Source organism: Melopsittacus undulatus, chromosome Z (genome assembly GCF_012275295.1).
Source record: "Melopsittacus undulatus isolate bMelUnd1 chromosome Z, bMelUnd1.mat.Z, whole genome shotgun sequence".
NCBI lineage: Eukaryota > Metazoa > Chordata > Aves > Psittaciformes > Psittaculidae > Melopsittacus > Melopsittacus undulatus.
Genome location: NC_047557.1, coordinates 61,439,122 through 61,454,109, shown reverse-complemented (window position 1 = coordinate 61,454,109; position 14,988 = coordinate 61,439,122). Strand labels below are relative to the sequence as shown.

The 14,988-nt window shown below is 40.6% G+C and overlaps 1 protein-coding gene across 1 annotated transcript in view; it reads left to right on the top strand.

Annotated features, from left to right (window-relative positions):
• Positions 1-14,988, top strand: part of MCCC2 (methylcrotonyl-CoA carboxylase subunit 2) — a 42,436-nt gene that overhangs the window by 5,632 nt on the left and 21,816 nt on the right. Inside the window, exons 3-7 of the mRNA XM_005142984.2 lie at positions 6,588-6,672; positions 6,923-7,024; positions 7,617-7,744; positions 9,014-9,126; positions 13,732-13,845. Coding sequence (XP_005143041.1) covers positions 6,588-6,672; positions 6,923-7,024; positions 7,617-7,744; positions 9,014-9,126; positions 13,732-13,845 — 542 coding nt within the window. The remainder of the gene's footprint in view (positions 1-6,587; positions 6,673-6,922; positions 7,025-7,616; positions 7,745-9,013; positions 9,127-13,731; positions 13,846-14,988) is intronic.

Below are 14,988 nucleotides of genomic sequence, written 5' to 3'. Positions count from 1 at the left end.
ACAGGCCAGGATGCTGTTGGCCTTCTTGGCTGCCTGGACACAAGCTGGCTCATGTTCAGCTCCATCAGTCAGCACTTCCAGGCCCTTTTTCATGAGCAGCTTTCCAGCCACTCTTCCCTAAGCCTGTACTGCTGCATGGGGTTATTGTGGCCCAAGTGCAGCCCCAGCCTTGTTGAGCCTCATACTGCTGGCCACAGTCCATCGATCCAGGCTGTCCAGATCCCCCTGTAGAGCCTTTGTACTCTCAAAGGGACACCCCTAACTTGGTGTCATTTGAATATTACTGAGGGTGCACTTGATCTCCTCAACCAGATCACTGATAAGGATATTAAACAGAACTGGCTCCAGTACTGAGCCCTGGGGAACACCACTTGTGACCAGCAATCAGCTGGATTTAACTCCATTCACGACAATACTTTGGGGCCAGCTGTCTGGCCAGTTTTTTTACCCAGCAAAGAGTACACGCTACATGCATCCAAGCCATGAGCAGCCAGTTTCTCCTTAGGAATGTTGGGGGAAATAGTGTCAAAGATTTGGTAAATTCCAGGTAAACAACACCCACAGCCTTTCCCTCATCCACTAAGCAGGTCACCTTGTCATAGAAAGGTTTGTGTGTGTCTCAGCGGTGTAGCAGGTTACTGATCATTTCCTCTTGGATTATGGGGGGGTTCATTTTGTTCCTCATCCTGGTCTTCCAGCTCAGAGTGCTGAGTACACAGAGAGCAACAGGTCTTACTGATAAAGGCTGAGGCGTTAATTATCTAAGCCTTTTCCTCATCCTTTGTCACTATGTTTCCACCTGCATGCAATAGAGGATGGACACTATTCTTAGCCCACCTTCTGCTGCTTGATGTATTTACAGAAACATTTTTTATAGTTTTTTAATGTCAGGGTCTTTTAAAAGACCTTAACTGTATTTGTGCTGGCAAACAAAAGCAAGTCTGTAATAGTTTGTAAGACTGAAATCTATTTCATCCTTTTAAGACTACCTGAATTAAGTATAGTTTCCTGTAATTAATGTGGACAATAAAATTAAAATGGTTTATAATTGCTTGACTTCACTGCCAGGGGTTGAACACAGCTTTAATTCTTCCTTCTTGTTTCCATCATAATGCTGTGTGCTATTCATATATATTGTTCTTATATAATGAAGTTTATTTTGTGGCTTTGGAATAAAGCACAATTAAGATTTTGTGCCTTTTTTTTTTTGTTGCTGTGCAGCAAAGCTCCAGGATATCCTGAGGAGATGCTGAAATGCTTGGACTACCCCTGTCTTTTACTGCATATAGAGACTTCAGCAATTCCCTGTGTGGCCCATGAGATAATGATCATGGCCATCTTCACTGCTATTTTCCTGTTCTTGCCCGTTACGTAATAACAGGACAAGAACATGGCCCTCATCTTTCTTCCATCTAGGCAGCTCCACCAGGATATTAATACACCATTTTGAGTGACATCAGTTGAGCTTGCTTTGCCCATCATTTAAGTATAAGAGGAATTAGGTAGTTACGTTGAATACATCTGAAGGATAAGTGCAAGTGGTGTTTGCCTCAATACCTGTTACCTGTATGCTGGAGTGCAAGTGGTGTTTGCCTCAATACCTGTTACAAGCAAGGGTGAAGAGATAAATAGGAAGATTCTGCAGATTAATGTATGGCTACGTGACTGGTGCCATAGGCAGGGTTTTGGATTTTTCAATCATGGGCTGCTGTATGAGACACCTGGTTTGCTGGTGGCAGGTGGATACACCAGTCCCAGAGGGGGAAAAGGGTTTTGGGGCAGGGGTTAGCAGGGCTTATTGACAGGGCTTTAAACTAGATATGAAGGGGGGAGGGGATTTAACTGAGCCTGTTAGGGACAAGCCCAAGAGAAACATGCTAGGGCTTGAAGGATGGCGGACTAGGGAGGACTATCAATCTATTGTTTCATTTGTGGGAAAGGATAGTTTAGACCCTGTCCCGCAGGAGAAAAAGGGTACTAGGGCAAGAGTTAGCAGAGCTCACTCACAGAGCTTCAGGTTAGATTCAAAGTGCAAGGGGGTCGTAGCTGAACTAGTGAGGCATTGTTCTACTATTAATGAAGACCAAAAGGCCTCCCACCTCCCAAGGGTGCCATCAGCATGCTCTGCTCGCTCCCTGAAATGCCTGTACACCAATGCACGCAGCATGGGGAATAAACAGGAGGAGTTAGAAGTCTGTGTGTGGTCTAAAGGTTATGACCTAGTGGCAATTTCAGAGACATGGTGGGACAGCTCACATGACCGGAATGTGCTCATGGATGGCTATGTCCTTTTTAGGAAAGATAGGTCAGCAAAGCGAGGTGGTGGAGTTGCTCTTTATGTGAGAGAGCGACTAGAATGTATTGAGTTCTGTCCAGGGGCAGATGAGGAGAAAGTGAAATGTCTGTGGGTACGAATTAAGGGACAGACTGGTACAGGTGATACAGCTGTGGGGTCCATTATAGACCTCCTGATCAGGACGAAGGAGTTGATGAGGCTTTCTACAGGCAACTGGAAGTAGCCTCGCAACTACATGTCTTAGTCCTCATGGGGGATTTTAACTATCCTGATATTTACTGGAAGACTCACACAGCCAATCATTCACAGTCTAGGAGGTTCCTCCAGTGCATTGACGATAACTTCATAATGCAAATGGTGGACAAACCAACTAGGAGAGGAGCGCTGCTAGATTTAGTACTCACCAACAAGGAGGGTTTGGTTGAAGAGGTGATGGTAAATGGCAGCCTTGGCTGCAGTGACAATGAGATGGTGGAGTTTAGGATCCTGTGTGGGAGGAATAGAATACCTAGCAAGGCTACAGTTCTGGATTTCCGAAGGGCCAACTTTGGCCTCTTCAATCAACTGCTAAGGGAAGTCCCATGGGAAAGGGTAGTAGGCAGTAAAGGGGCTCATGATAGTTGGTCAGCATTCAAGGACCACTTATTCCAAGCCCAGGATCAGAGCATCCCAATGAGTAGGAAATCAAGTAAGGGATCTAGGAGACCAGCGTGGTTAAACAAGGAGCTGCTGGGCAAATTCAAGTGGAAAAGGAGAATCTATGGATTATGGAAAGAGGGGCTGGCCACCTGGAAGGAATATATGACAGTTGTTAGAGGATGTAGGGAGGCAATTAGGACATCTAAGGCCTCCTTGGAAATTAATCTTGCTAGTCGGATTAAGGACAATAGAAAGGGCTTCTTCAAATACATAGCAAATAAAACTAACACAAGAGGCAGTATAGGCCCACTGTTGAAGGAGGTGGGTGCCCTGGAGACAGAGGATACAAAGAAGGCAGAAGTGCTGAATGCTTTCTTTGCCTCTGTCTTTACTCCTGCAGACTCTCCCCAAAGGCCCCAGATTCCTGTAGCCCCAGAAGGAGTCAGGACAAAGGACGAGTTTGCTTTGGTAGATGAGGATTGGGTTAGGGATCAGCTATGCAATCTGGACATCTATAAATCAATGGGTCCAGATGGAATGCACCCACGAGTGCTGAGGGAGCTGGTGGAGGTCATTGCTAGGCCACGCTCCATCATCTTTGATAAATTGTGGGAAACGGGAGAGGTGCCTGAGGATTGGAAGATGGCGAATGTCACACCAGTCTATAAGAAAGGCAAGAAGGAGGACCTGGGTAATTATAGACCGGTCAGCCTTACCTCCATCCCTGGAAAGGTGATGGAACAACTTATTCTTGACACTATCTCTGGACATATCAAGGATGAGGGGGTCATTAAGAACAGCCAACATGGTTTTATGAAGGGGAAATCATGTTTGACCAACCTTATAGCCTTCTATGAGGAAGTGACTAGGTGGAGGGATGATGGTAGAGTGGTAGATGTGGTTTTTCTTTATTTCTGTAAGACATTTGATACTGACTCCCACAGCATCCTCATAGATAAGCTAAGGAAGTGTGGGCTTGACAATCAGGTAGTGAGGTGGATCAAGAACTGGTTGAAAGGAAGAAGGCAGAGAGTTGTGGTCAATGGGGCAGAATCTAGCTGGAGGTCTGTGACTAGTGGAGTCCCTCAGGGGTCGGTGCTGGGACCAGTGCTGTTTAATATTTTCATCAATGACCTGGATGAGAGAACTGAGTGTACCCTCAGCAAGTTCGCTGATGACTCTAAACTGGGAGGAGTGGCTGACACACCAGAAGGCTGTGTTGCCATTCAGCGAGACCTGGACAGGCTGGAGAGTTGGGCAGGGAGAGACTTGATGAAATTCAACAAGGGCAAGTGTAGAGTCTTGCATCTGGGGAAGAACAACCCCATGTACCAGTACAGGCTGGGGGTTGACCTGCTGGAAAGTAGTGAAGGGGAAAGGGACCTGGGGGTGCTGGTGGATAGGAGGATGACCATGAGCCAGCATGTGCCCTTGTGGCCAAGAAGGCCAATGGCATCCTAGGGTGCATTAGAAAGGGTGTGGTTAGTAGGGCAAGAGAGGTTCTCCTCCCCCTCTACTCTGCCTTGGTGAGGCCACATCTGGAATATTTTGTCCAGTTCTGGGCCCCTCAGTTCAAGAAGGACAGGGAATTGCTTGAAAGAGTCCAGCACAGAGCCACAAAGATGATGAAGGGAGTGGAACACCTCCCTTATGAGGAGAGGCTGAGGGAGCTGGGTCTCTTTAGCTTGGAGAAGAGGAGACTGAGGGGTGACCTCATCAGTGTTTACAAATATGTAAAGGGTGGATGTCAGGATGATGGAGCTAGGCTTTTTTCAGTGATATCCAGTGATAGGGCAAGGGGCAATGGGTGTAAAGTGGAGCATAGGAGGTTCTATGTGAACATCAGGAAGAACTTTACTGTAAGAGTGACAGAGCACTGGAACAGGTTGCCCAGGGGGGTTGTGGAGTCTCCTATGTTGGAGATATTCAAGGCCCACCTGGACAAGTTCCTGTGTGATGTACTCTAGGTTACCCTGCTCTTGCACAGGGGGGTTGGACTAGTTGATCTTTTGAGGTCCCTTCCAACCCTTGGGATTCTGTGATAAGTGCAACACCTTTTTTCTTAGTAAAAGCTGTCTTTCAGAGGATGAGCTCTTGCTTGAGGTCTTTGTAAGGAATACAGTGAATGCTTCATTCTTTGTTTTCTGTTTCAGTGGATAAGGCTTTTGTGAACCCCAGCCCCATTATACTGAGTAATCCTCAGCTGTGCAACAAGAAGATGGCCCCTGCCATCACAGAATTTATAGGCTATGATAAATTAAAACAGATGGATTTCTGATAACAAGCACAAGAAGCAACTTGAGATACTTTTAGTTTCTGTGACTAACAGCAATCATAGCATATCAGCAGCCACAGTGAAGTTCTTATAGACATTACTGTAAAGGAGAAAGTAAAGAAAGGATTTAAAATTAAATGCCTTCAGATTTGTTCCATTTGCTGCTTCTCAGTCTACAGAATAGACATCAGTTAGGGTAAAGCAAATGGTCAAGAAATATTCAGTAGAATGGCTACAAGGCCTGGAGGGCAAGCATTTATGACTAGTTTGTAAAGAGCGGGAATGTATAGAGATACATGAAGTCACAGGATGGGAAATTATTTGTGCAGCGTCACTGTGGGTGTAAATGGGAAAGGCAAGGTAGAGGTAAGGAAGAATATTGTAGTTACTATGATGTGGGATGCTGAAAATTTGCATGAGAGTATTCGCTCTGTAGGTGGATATGAGAGGTTGTATCTTAAGAAACTTGTACAGAAATTCTCAAGATTCAGATTTAGGCTGGATACACAGACCTAACGAACAGGCTCAATCAGAAATAAATTGTGGAGTTTCTGGCATGCCTAACGGGTAGGAAATAATGTACGTAGTGATCAAGGAAGGAGGTGAGCATAAAGGCTTGAAAGGTAGGCTTAAAAGCTTTGTTTCAGTGATGCTTAGATGACAAAGAAATCTTGAAGTCTCAGGAAAAATGGTAGCAAAATAGCACTTTTTTATTTTGGACAGAGGAGACAATTTTAGACTGATGAGGTGGATCAGTGATCTGTCTACATAGAGAGACAATGTTTGTATAAGCTGTTGTAAAGAGGCTGAAGCGTGTCAACAAATCTTAGGTATTGAATGACAGAAAGCTCTAGAGAGCAAAAGATATGATTTAGGATGACCTCAAGTAAAGGGTTGAAATGAAGCAAAGATACACTTGGTATTAAATGCTGTGTGTCTGAGCAATTCTTACAGTTTTGGAGTGATCTAAGAAAATGAATCCAGATTGTGTTGAGTCTTTCAAGACTTGAATCAGCATAGCTATTTTGAACCAATCTGGGGGAATAGTAAGTAGTTCTTACTGCTGTGCCTTTGTCTGTACATTTGTGTTTTCAGCCCTTTGGTTTGTTGCCAAGCAGTGAGGGAAGGTTTCAGACAGCTGTTTATTAAAATATGTACCTCAAGACTACTATCAAAAATGAGGGGGAAAATGGAGTAGATTCTGAAAAGCTAGCTTTTTTATCAATATCCTAAATCTGGTTGAAGTGGAAGCAAATTTATTGATAAGATCCATACTTCAAAACTGGGAACTCATCAGTGCTTCCATTTGAAGTTTTAATATAAGCGTTGATTTATCTGTGTCCTTTGTAAATCCAGCAATTTACTATTGTATCACAGGAGGTGGAGAAAAAGCTCGTAAGCTTCACACATCAAGAGGAAAACTGTTACCCAGAGAGAGAATTGACAGGCTTATTGATCCTGGGTAGGTATTTTGGTTTTTAAAAAACATTTCAGGTTCTCTTTTGTGGTTAGATACTCCAATAGACTTGGTTTTTCTTTAGGTTCCATAAACACTGGCAAATTACACAGTGGAGATTTTACAGTGTTCTTCAAAATAGTCACCTCTCTTGAAAAAAAAATAATGTTTTTAAAAATGTAACCTTTTAAATGCAATTCAGTGACAAATATGGCCAGTTTGTTTTTAAAATGGCCCTCTGTTTGTCATCATTCAGGTCTCCATTCTTGGAGTTCTCCCAGTTTGCAGGTTACCAGTTGTATGGTAATGAAGAGGTGCCAGCAGGAGGCGTTATCACAGGCATTGGACGAGTGTCTGGGTGAGAGATACCAGTGGTCTATATTACTGATGATATGAAATGGAAGAAGGTATAATTTTGTTCAGTTTCCAGTATTAAGCTATTAGCACTTTTTAGTCTTTCAGTTTTGACCCAGAAAAAATCACCAATGTTGGTATCTTAATTTATTCAGTCTTAACAAAAAGAAAGTGATTTTATATGTTTTATTTTAGTTAGTGTATCCCATATTGAAGCAGAACACATACAGAGTTTTCGGTGTCCAATGAAGGAAAGAGATTAGTGTATCACTAAGTACCTACAGCAGTTTAAAATAAAACAGGGTGAGGCTATCTGGGGCTTAGAATTAATTTTACTCACTAAAGGTACCTCCAAAACTGATGTTGAAATTAAATATAATGCCGTAGAGCTTTATTTTAGGGAATTAAGGGACTGTGAAACAAGACGTCATAGTGCTGAGACTACAGTTACAGTGTTCATTTGATGGAGTACAGGTGAGGAGGACTCTGAGCATCAGGACTTTGAGAGTCCATAGCATGTTACAGATCTTAACCAACAGACATATTTATAGTCATTAGAAATATTTTTCTCTCTCATAAGGTTGTTTTATTTTTAGGGTGGAATGCTTGATTGTTGCTAATGATGCTACTGTCAAAGGTGGTACTTACTATCCCATCACTGTTAAGAAACATTTACGAGCTCAAGAAATTGCAATGCAAAACCATCTCCCTTGCCTGTATTTGGGTAAGTTCCACTGCAGAAATAGCAGATGTCCTTTGTTAAGGGGAGCAGGGGATGTCTAGATAAGATGCTGCTTCTTTAAATAAACATTTTGGAGACTGATGTGTCCCCAGATCTGACTAACCAGGTACGTATTTTAGACGCGCATACTCAAATGTATTTTTACTAGTACTGTGTGACCTCTGTGGATTTGGTGGCAAGTTTTAACTGGAGGGTACTCATAGCTTCTCAACACTCTGTTCTGTACTGCTGTAAGGCTGGGTTCATAAGGAACAAACGCAACTATGCCACTATCACTTACTCCTTTCCCTTCTGTTGTGCAATCAAGAGGGAGTGCTTCATTGACCATGTAATTTTCATGCCATTTGAACTGCCTTTTTTCCCTCTGTGTTAGCTTCCTAGATGTTAATTCTGATGTGGACACCTGATGTTACTCACGTGGGTATCTTTCTTTTAAGGGGTGGCCCATTTCACAACACTGGTTTGTTGACCAGGTTGGAGGTTGTCTTGATGCTGATTTGGGAGAGTGGTTCTGCAATGGCAGGGCTAAGAATGAAAATCATGTGCTTCATGGCAAAGTTGAATGTAGGGCATTAATGGCTGCAGTCATGAAACATGTGAATGTGCATGTGGACTGCTGCTCATAGGTGAAAATTTATTGCCAGGAGCCAGAATTCTCATAAATGCTTGGCCTCCCTCTGCATTTTCTTCTAGTCTCCTTTCCTTTTTCAGGGTCTTACAACATGATGTAATTCCCTTATTTGGGAGTGGAAAGGTAGCTGCAGTTGAGGACCTGTAAACCACAGGCAAGGACACATAATAAATGAAGGTTCCTAGAGACAGTGTAAGATCTTTGGTATGTCTGAATAATCAAGGCATGAAAGTACACATGATATGCTCCCTGACCTCGTGTTGCCCTTTCTGGAACTTGTGAGAGAATTGCAATAGGATAATTGAATTAAAATTGTACATTGAAAATGTTCTTCCTATAAGTGTTTTGCAGCAAGATGAGTTTAGAAGGTTGTATAGAGAGGTATGATTGCATTGCTAAGCATACTTGAATTTATTTTGCATTAGAATGGATGTTATTTGTGTGTATGGACATTACTATTCTTCTTTTTTCTTTTTGTCAAGAATATTCTAATATACCTAGGTTCATGGGGATAGTGTTAGTGATAGTAATTGCTGTGTATTTTGAAACATGCGGATACTTCATTAAAAACTTAGATAACACTGTTCAAAGACATGTTAATATATTTTCATTTACTGTAGTTGATTCAGGAGGAGCAAATTTACCTCGGCAAGCTGAAGTATTTCCAGATAGAGATCATTTTGGCCGTATTTTCTATAATCAAGCAGTCATGTCCTCACAAGGAATCCCACAGGTAATTTGCTTTTATTTCAGAGTGAAATGTACTAATTAGTTTTTATGCTTGCTGCCTTTATCTGGTTTCGTGCTTTGTTTTTGACAGCACTGTGTTGTGCTGACCTAATGGCCCAGTCTGGATACTGGAGGGACTGTAAACACAGTAATGGTCCACAAGAAGTCATTTATAGTTTTGAAGAAACCATCTTCTTTCTTTGCCTTAGTGTTAGTGACATGACCTACCTGCTTCTATCTTGGAGTGGGAGGGGAAAAAGACTTGACAACATGATAGGTAGGGCCATATGAAGAAGCATTAAGAAATCTCTTGCATCAGTTACCATTCTGCATCATCGCTGTAAAGGTGAGGACCTCTTTGATGGCAGCTAGTAAATGAGACATGCATTCTACTGATAGGGGTATGTGTATACTTATATATCCATTTTATGTACTGATGTGCTGTAGGATAAAACTGCCCTAAGAATGTGGTTATTTTCTAATGTATTAACAATGCACAGAATTAGTGTTAGTCACAGTTCCTGGATTTAGAAGTGGTTTTGTGTCATGGGTGTTTCAGGGGTGCACTGGGGTCAGTTCTTTGACGCAGATAGAGTACTAGGGGCAGTGCGCTTCTGAATCTGGTAGTCATGAAGAATGCAGACCTTTTGAAGATGTGATTGCTAATGGCAGCTTTGTCTACAGTGAAAGTGGAGGGCAGAGTATAAGGTCCCAATGGAGGTGAGGAAGGCAGGTAGCAGGATGAAGACGCTGGACTTCAGGAGCGTAGTCTTGAGCTTGTTAAGGGAATTGTCAGCAGGGACCTGAGAGAGGCTTCCAGGAAGGGTGTCTTCGAAGGTAACCTCCTCCAAATAAAGAAAATGCTTTAGGAAAGCAGACAGGTGGGTCTTTCATACAGAGTTGTCTAGTCAGTCAGCTCCCAGCCTCTTCATATGGTTGCATAGCCCTCTACATTTACCAGCCTTGTACTCCCCCTTGCAAGCTAAAGAGTTCAAGCTTAGTTGTTACTCCTACAGAAGGTGTTCAATGCCTATGACAGTCTTAGTTTACCTTTCTCAGGTCTTGTTGTATCTTTTTTGAGATGAAGGAGTCAGATTGCACTGCTCAATGTGTCAACTAATGATGGGTATATATAAAATAGCATAATGTTATTCTGTTAATTCCATTGCCAGTAATTCCTAACATTTGTGATATTTTTTTGGCTGCTGAGCAGTGAGCTGGTGATTTCCCTGAATTATCTTATTTCAAAAGCCTGCTCCTAGGTGTAGTTGTTAAATCAATGCTTTAAATCAAATAACTTTATATTGGCTAGATGAAAGAAGGTGAAGGAAATTTTCAGGATATTGCATTTGAGAAGAGAAAATGGTTTAGAACATTAGGCTTAGAAGTAGGTGGTATAAGCTCAGGGAGAGTAAAAGTTTAGGTAACTTGCTGTTTCATTTGAGTGCTGTCATGGAAGTGGGGAAGACTTTCGTGACATACTTGACTGTTGAAATCGTCACTGATGTAAAGTGGAAGCAAGACTTTATTCTCTTCGTTCTTACCAACATGTCATTGAGAGGCAGAGTTGGGATGGGACCATTTTTATTTATTCTCTGTGAGAAGCTGTGCTTGTTTGAATCTCCTAATCTTCCAAAGGAGGAAGTAGAAGCTAATATTTTCTTTCAGTGTGTAGCAGATCAAGTATAGAGTATTCCAGCTCATTCTTACATAGCTGTGCATGATTTCTGAGGAAACCTTTCTGGCATATTTGGGAAACAAGTCAGACTTTGTATCTTTAACCTTCTTTTTCTCTACCAAAGAATGCTGAAATCTGTTGCCTCCACAGAAATCCAAGGCTGAAAATTCCAACAACACACTAAATCTCTTCATAAAGTCTGACATAATTTAGTTTTTACAGTTATTTTTTTTCCCCACAGTAAAAGTGGAGCAATTGTATTAATAAGCTAGATCTCCAGGGGAAAAGCACTGTTTAGTTAGGTGAAAATATTTAGGAAAAAAGACAGTTTATAAGCTGGCCATCATGCGGAGTCACTGACAGGTCTAGGTTGTACTCTAGATTTATATGCGTGAATAAAATTTGTCCAGGTATTTTTGTGGAACAGCAAGTGTCCAAGGAGACAGTTACAGAGCTGTTTTGCCGAATTATCTTCTTAGGAGAAGCTTTGGTAAGGAGTTTTTGCTAGAGAGTGCAATCATGATCTAATAGGGGAGTAGTGATTTTTAGATGCTATGTCAAAGATGGATACATAAAACCAGTTTGCAAGGCTGAAACTACTGATGTTAGGCAGGACCCTTCTAGAAATGCCTGGCCCTAAAGTGGTGCTGTTGGTTTTTTTCCTGAATATCTTGAAACAACTTCAGTGTAAAATTCCTTATAAAGTAGAATTTGTTTTTATTTTGATTACCATATAGTGTTTTATTAGGAGTAGCATTGTACTTCTATACAATAAAAGCTTAGGGTAGGAAAGATTTGGCTTTTAATAAAACACGTTTCTTTCATGGTATGATAAGGTAACTTTCTTAAAATATTTATGGAAGACTGGGAAAATGTTTTATGGAAGTGCTTCCTTCATTGAAAGGATGTAATATAGGCACATTTTGTTTGGGAGATTTTTCTATCCCTTGTCTCATTTCAGAAAGGCACTAACAACATTTGTAAATCTGATATTGATTGTGTGCCAACAGACTGTGTAACTAAGGTCATCTTCCCTGTCTGAGAAGATGTTTCATTTGGAAATGGTGTTAAGAAATGATGCTCCCTCTGATTTCCATTTTGGTTAATTCTTCTGACGTGGGATGGTGGATGTTTTTAGTTTTCTACCTGTCATTCTGTGTTGTGTCCTGCCTGAAGGGTTCATCATCCCTTCTCAATATTGCCTTTAAAGTGCTTGTTTGGTTTTTTTGTTGTTTTGTTGGGGAGTTTTTTCCTTATGTTTTTCCCCCGTTGCTTATGGTGCTTTTAATTTTCCCCTCCACTTTTACCTGTGACTAATATAATCCTACTGCAGCTTTAAATTGCATTGATGTCTGTGTGGTTGTGAATCAGAAAGCTGTGATTAGCTTCTCATTAGCTGCTTCCTAAGCAATCTCACACTCATATGCTGCATGGATACAATGGGGAACTGATCAGTGGATGCGAAATACTGTGTGTGCATGCAGAACTGTTGATTTTTATTGCGCTCCTCAGTAATTTCCTATGCAGTAATTCAAGGAAGTCAGGAAGTAGAGTATTAGTTGTGAATTCAAGGTTGTGCTATTTGACAGGTAGATTTTGGGGTTTTTTTCAGTATATACATATTCTAATTTATATATTAGAAAAAGTGACACTTAAGTTAAAGTTTAAATGCAGGCACACTTTTCAGTATGAGCATGGTAAAATTAAGAGTAGGAAAAAAGCCCAAATCCTTCTCCATCCTTTCTCCATTTTCTAGGGGCTTATGTTACTCATATTTACTAGAAGGTAGTTATTAAATGCACCACACAAATACTGCAGATTAATCACATGACTCTGAGTATAGGTTAAGATACTGAAAAAGCTGTTCAGTTTGGTCATAGCAGGTTGGCATAGTTCATCTACTCCTTTAGATACAGGTAATGTGATTTGGAAGATTTATTTCTGAGTGTATCTCTGTATTTCTTTCTTTTAAGAGGAAACATTAAGTTCTCGTTTAACACAGAACGCGGTTAGATGTCGCTTTAGAAATATTTCAAAGTCAACATAAAATCACATTATTTAGCGAGAGAGTTGTAGTTGTGGTTGTGCAAGAAAGCATTTCTTATTGTCTGCTTTTCCCATATGAGTATTCAATTAATTTCTTCCATTTTGCAAGGTGTTTTAAAGGCTCCTGTTTGCAGGAGCTCCCCTGAAGGTGAAGTGTGAAACTTCATTTTCATGATCATACACTGCTGAGATTTTCACCATATCTGGTGTCAAGCCAGTTTTGTGAAAATGTCACCAAAATGTTACTGGTAGAAAATGTTCAATGGCTGGATGTTCATCTCAAAATTAGGAAAAAGAATAAAGCAGAGATTATTCACGCTGAAGCCCATAACGAGATACTCAACACACCCTGAAAGGGCAGGCTTAATTAGTTTATCCATTGAAGAACTGAAGTTACATACCAGTAGATGTGAGGAATTTTCTTCAAAGGATGTTAACGTTGGTGAAATTAGGCCAGTAAGCAGCAACTGAAACTCTGACTTAAGCATAAATACAAGGAGCAACCTTTAGGTTTCAGCCTTTACATTTCAACTTTTTACCATGCATCAGTAAAAAGAGTTTCATGGCAGAACAAGTTTCATAGTAGTTTCATGTGCCTCTTCAAACGTTTCATGTATGTAGTTCAAGGTACTTCACATATGAATTTTCCTGCAGGGCAGCCTGAAAATCATAGTTTAAGAGACTGCTGAAAACAAGAAAGATTCCCATTTTTCTAAGAAAAGCTTAAATATAAATAAAAAGTTTGCTGTGTCAGGCAGAAATAAATCTTGCAGTGCTGACCCAGAAACTGTATTAAGATCAGTATGATATATTATAATATCATGTGCATTTGCTGTTTTAAGAGTTGGACAATACATTAACTTGCGTTTTGTGTTTTCCCAATAGATAGCTGTAGTAATGGGATCCTGTACAGCAGGAGGAGCATACGTTCCTGCAATGGCTGATGAAAGTATTATTGTTGGCAAACAGGGAACAATATTCCTGGGAGGGCCACCGCTGGTAAGGATACTGAAGTTGTAACATAGCCCCCCAAAAAACTGCGCTGCAAACAATAGTACAGCTTAAACTATTGAGACTTCTCTTGGTGAGGTATTTCCAGATATTCTGTGTGTTGATTTGCATTTTTAAAATATATCTGAATGTTTATGTACTTAATTAAATCTCTTCTGTCTATTAGAACTGTATATATAAATCAGACTTCGTTAAGGTGTTTTTATAGTACTGCCTTTAGATTGCCATGCACATTTAGAATTATAAAAATGCTTCCTGTATTTCATTAATTACTCTCTAGGTTTGATATGAAATAAATAAAAGTTACAAGCATGTATATTGTATCTCAGAGTCAGGATCAGAGAACTTCAGAAGCAGGACTGATCTGCTATATTTTATGTCAGTTTACAGGCAAAGGAGGTGCACATATGATGGAGTTTGTCATAGTTTCCTTACTAAATAAATTGTTTCTAAGGAAACTGACCTGACAAGCTCCTGTGAATTGAAACTGGCTTTATTATGAAACTTACAGTGAAATTTATGACTGTTCAAAATATTGCAGGATAAAACAGTTTAAAAATTACAGTAGCTTGGCTTCAACAGCAAAGGAAGTCTCAAGTACAGGTTTTTGTTGGGGGTTTTTAACAGCTGTACCAGTGTATATTCTAGTGTAGGCTGAGTTTTATAGTGATACAAACAGTAACCTTTGCTGACAGATTGTTTTACCCAACACATGCTTTATGAGAAGAAAGGAATTTCCAGTAGTAAATGTTATGCTACTGCTAGAGCAATGGAGAAATTGCTTTGTAACAGCATTGTTAATAAAGATAATGCTCCACTCAGTTCCCCTAGTAACAGAAGAGGCAAAGCCTGCTGGAAGTCACTTCTTTCCACCGCTTAAGATACTGGGAAAATGTAGCAGGTCTGTGGAAAGGCAACCACTGATGGATTTTTTTGTTGACCAATTCCTAATGCATGGTTGTGGTAATTTCCTTAAAAGCATGATGATCTGACCCTGTGGCATCCTTTAGCATTTACTTTTATAGCACTGCTCAAATTTTCATGGTATATTTTTGCATTTAATTCTTTTCCTTTAGTTCAGCTGTTTCTTTTCCCACTGGCTCATTTGGATGCTAACATGTCATCTTGATG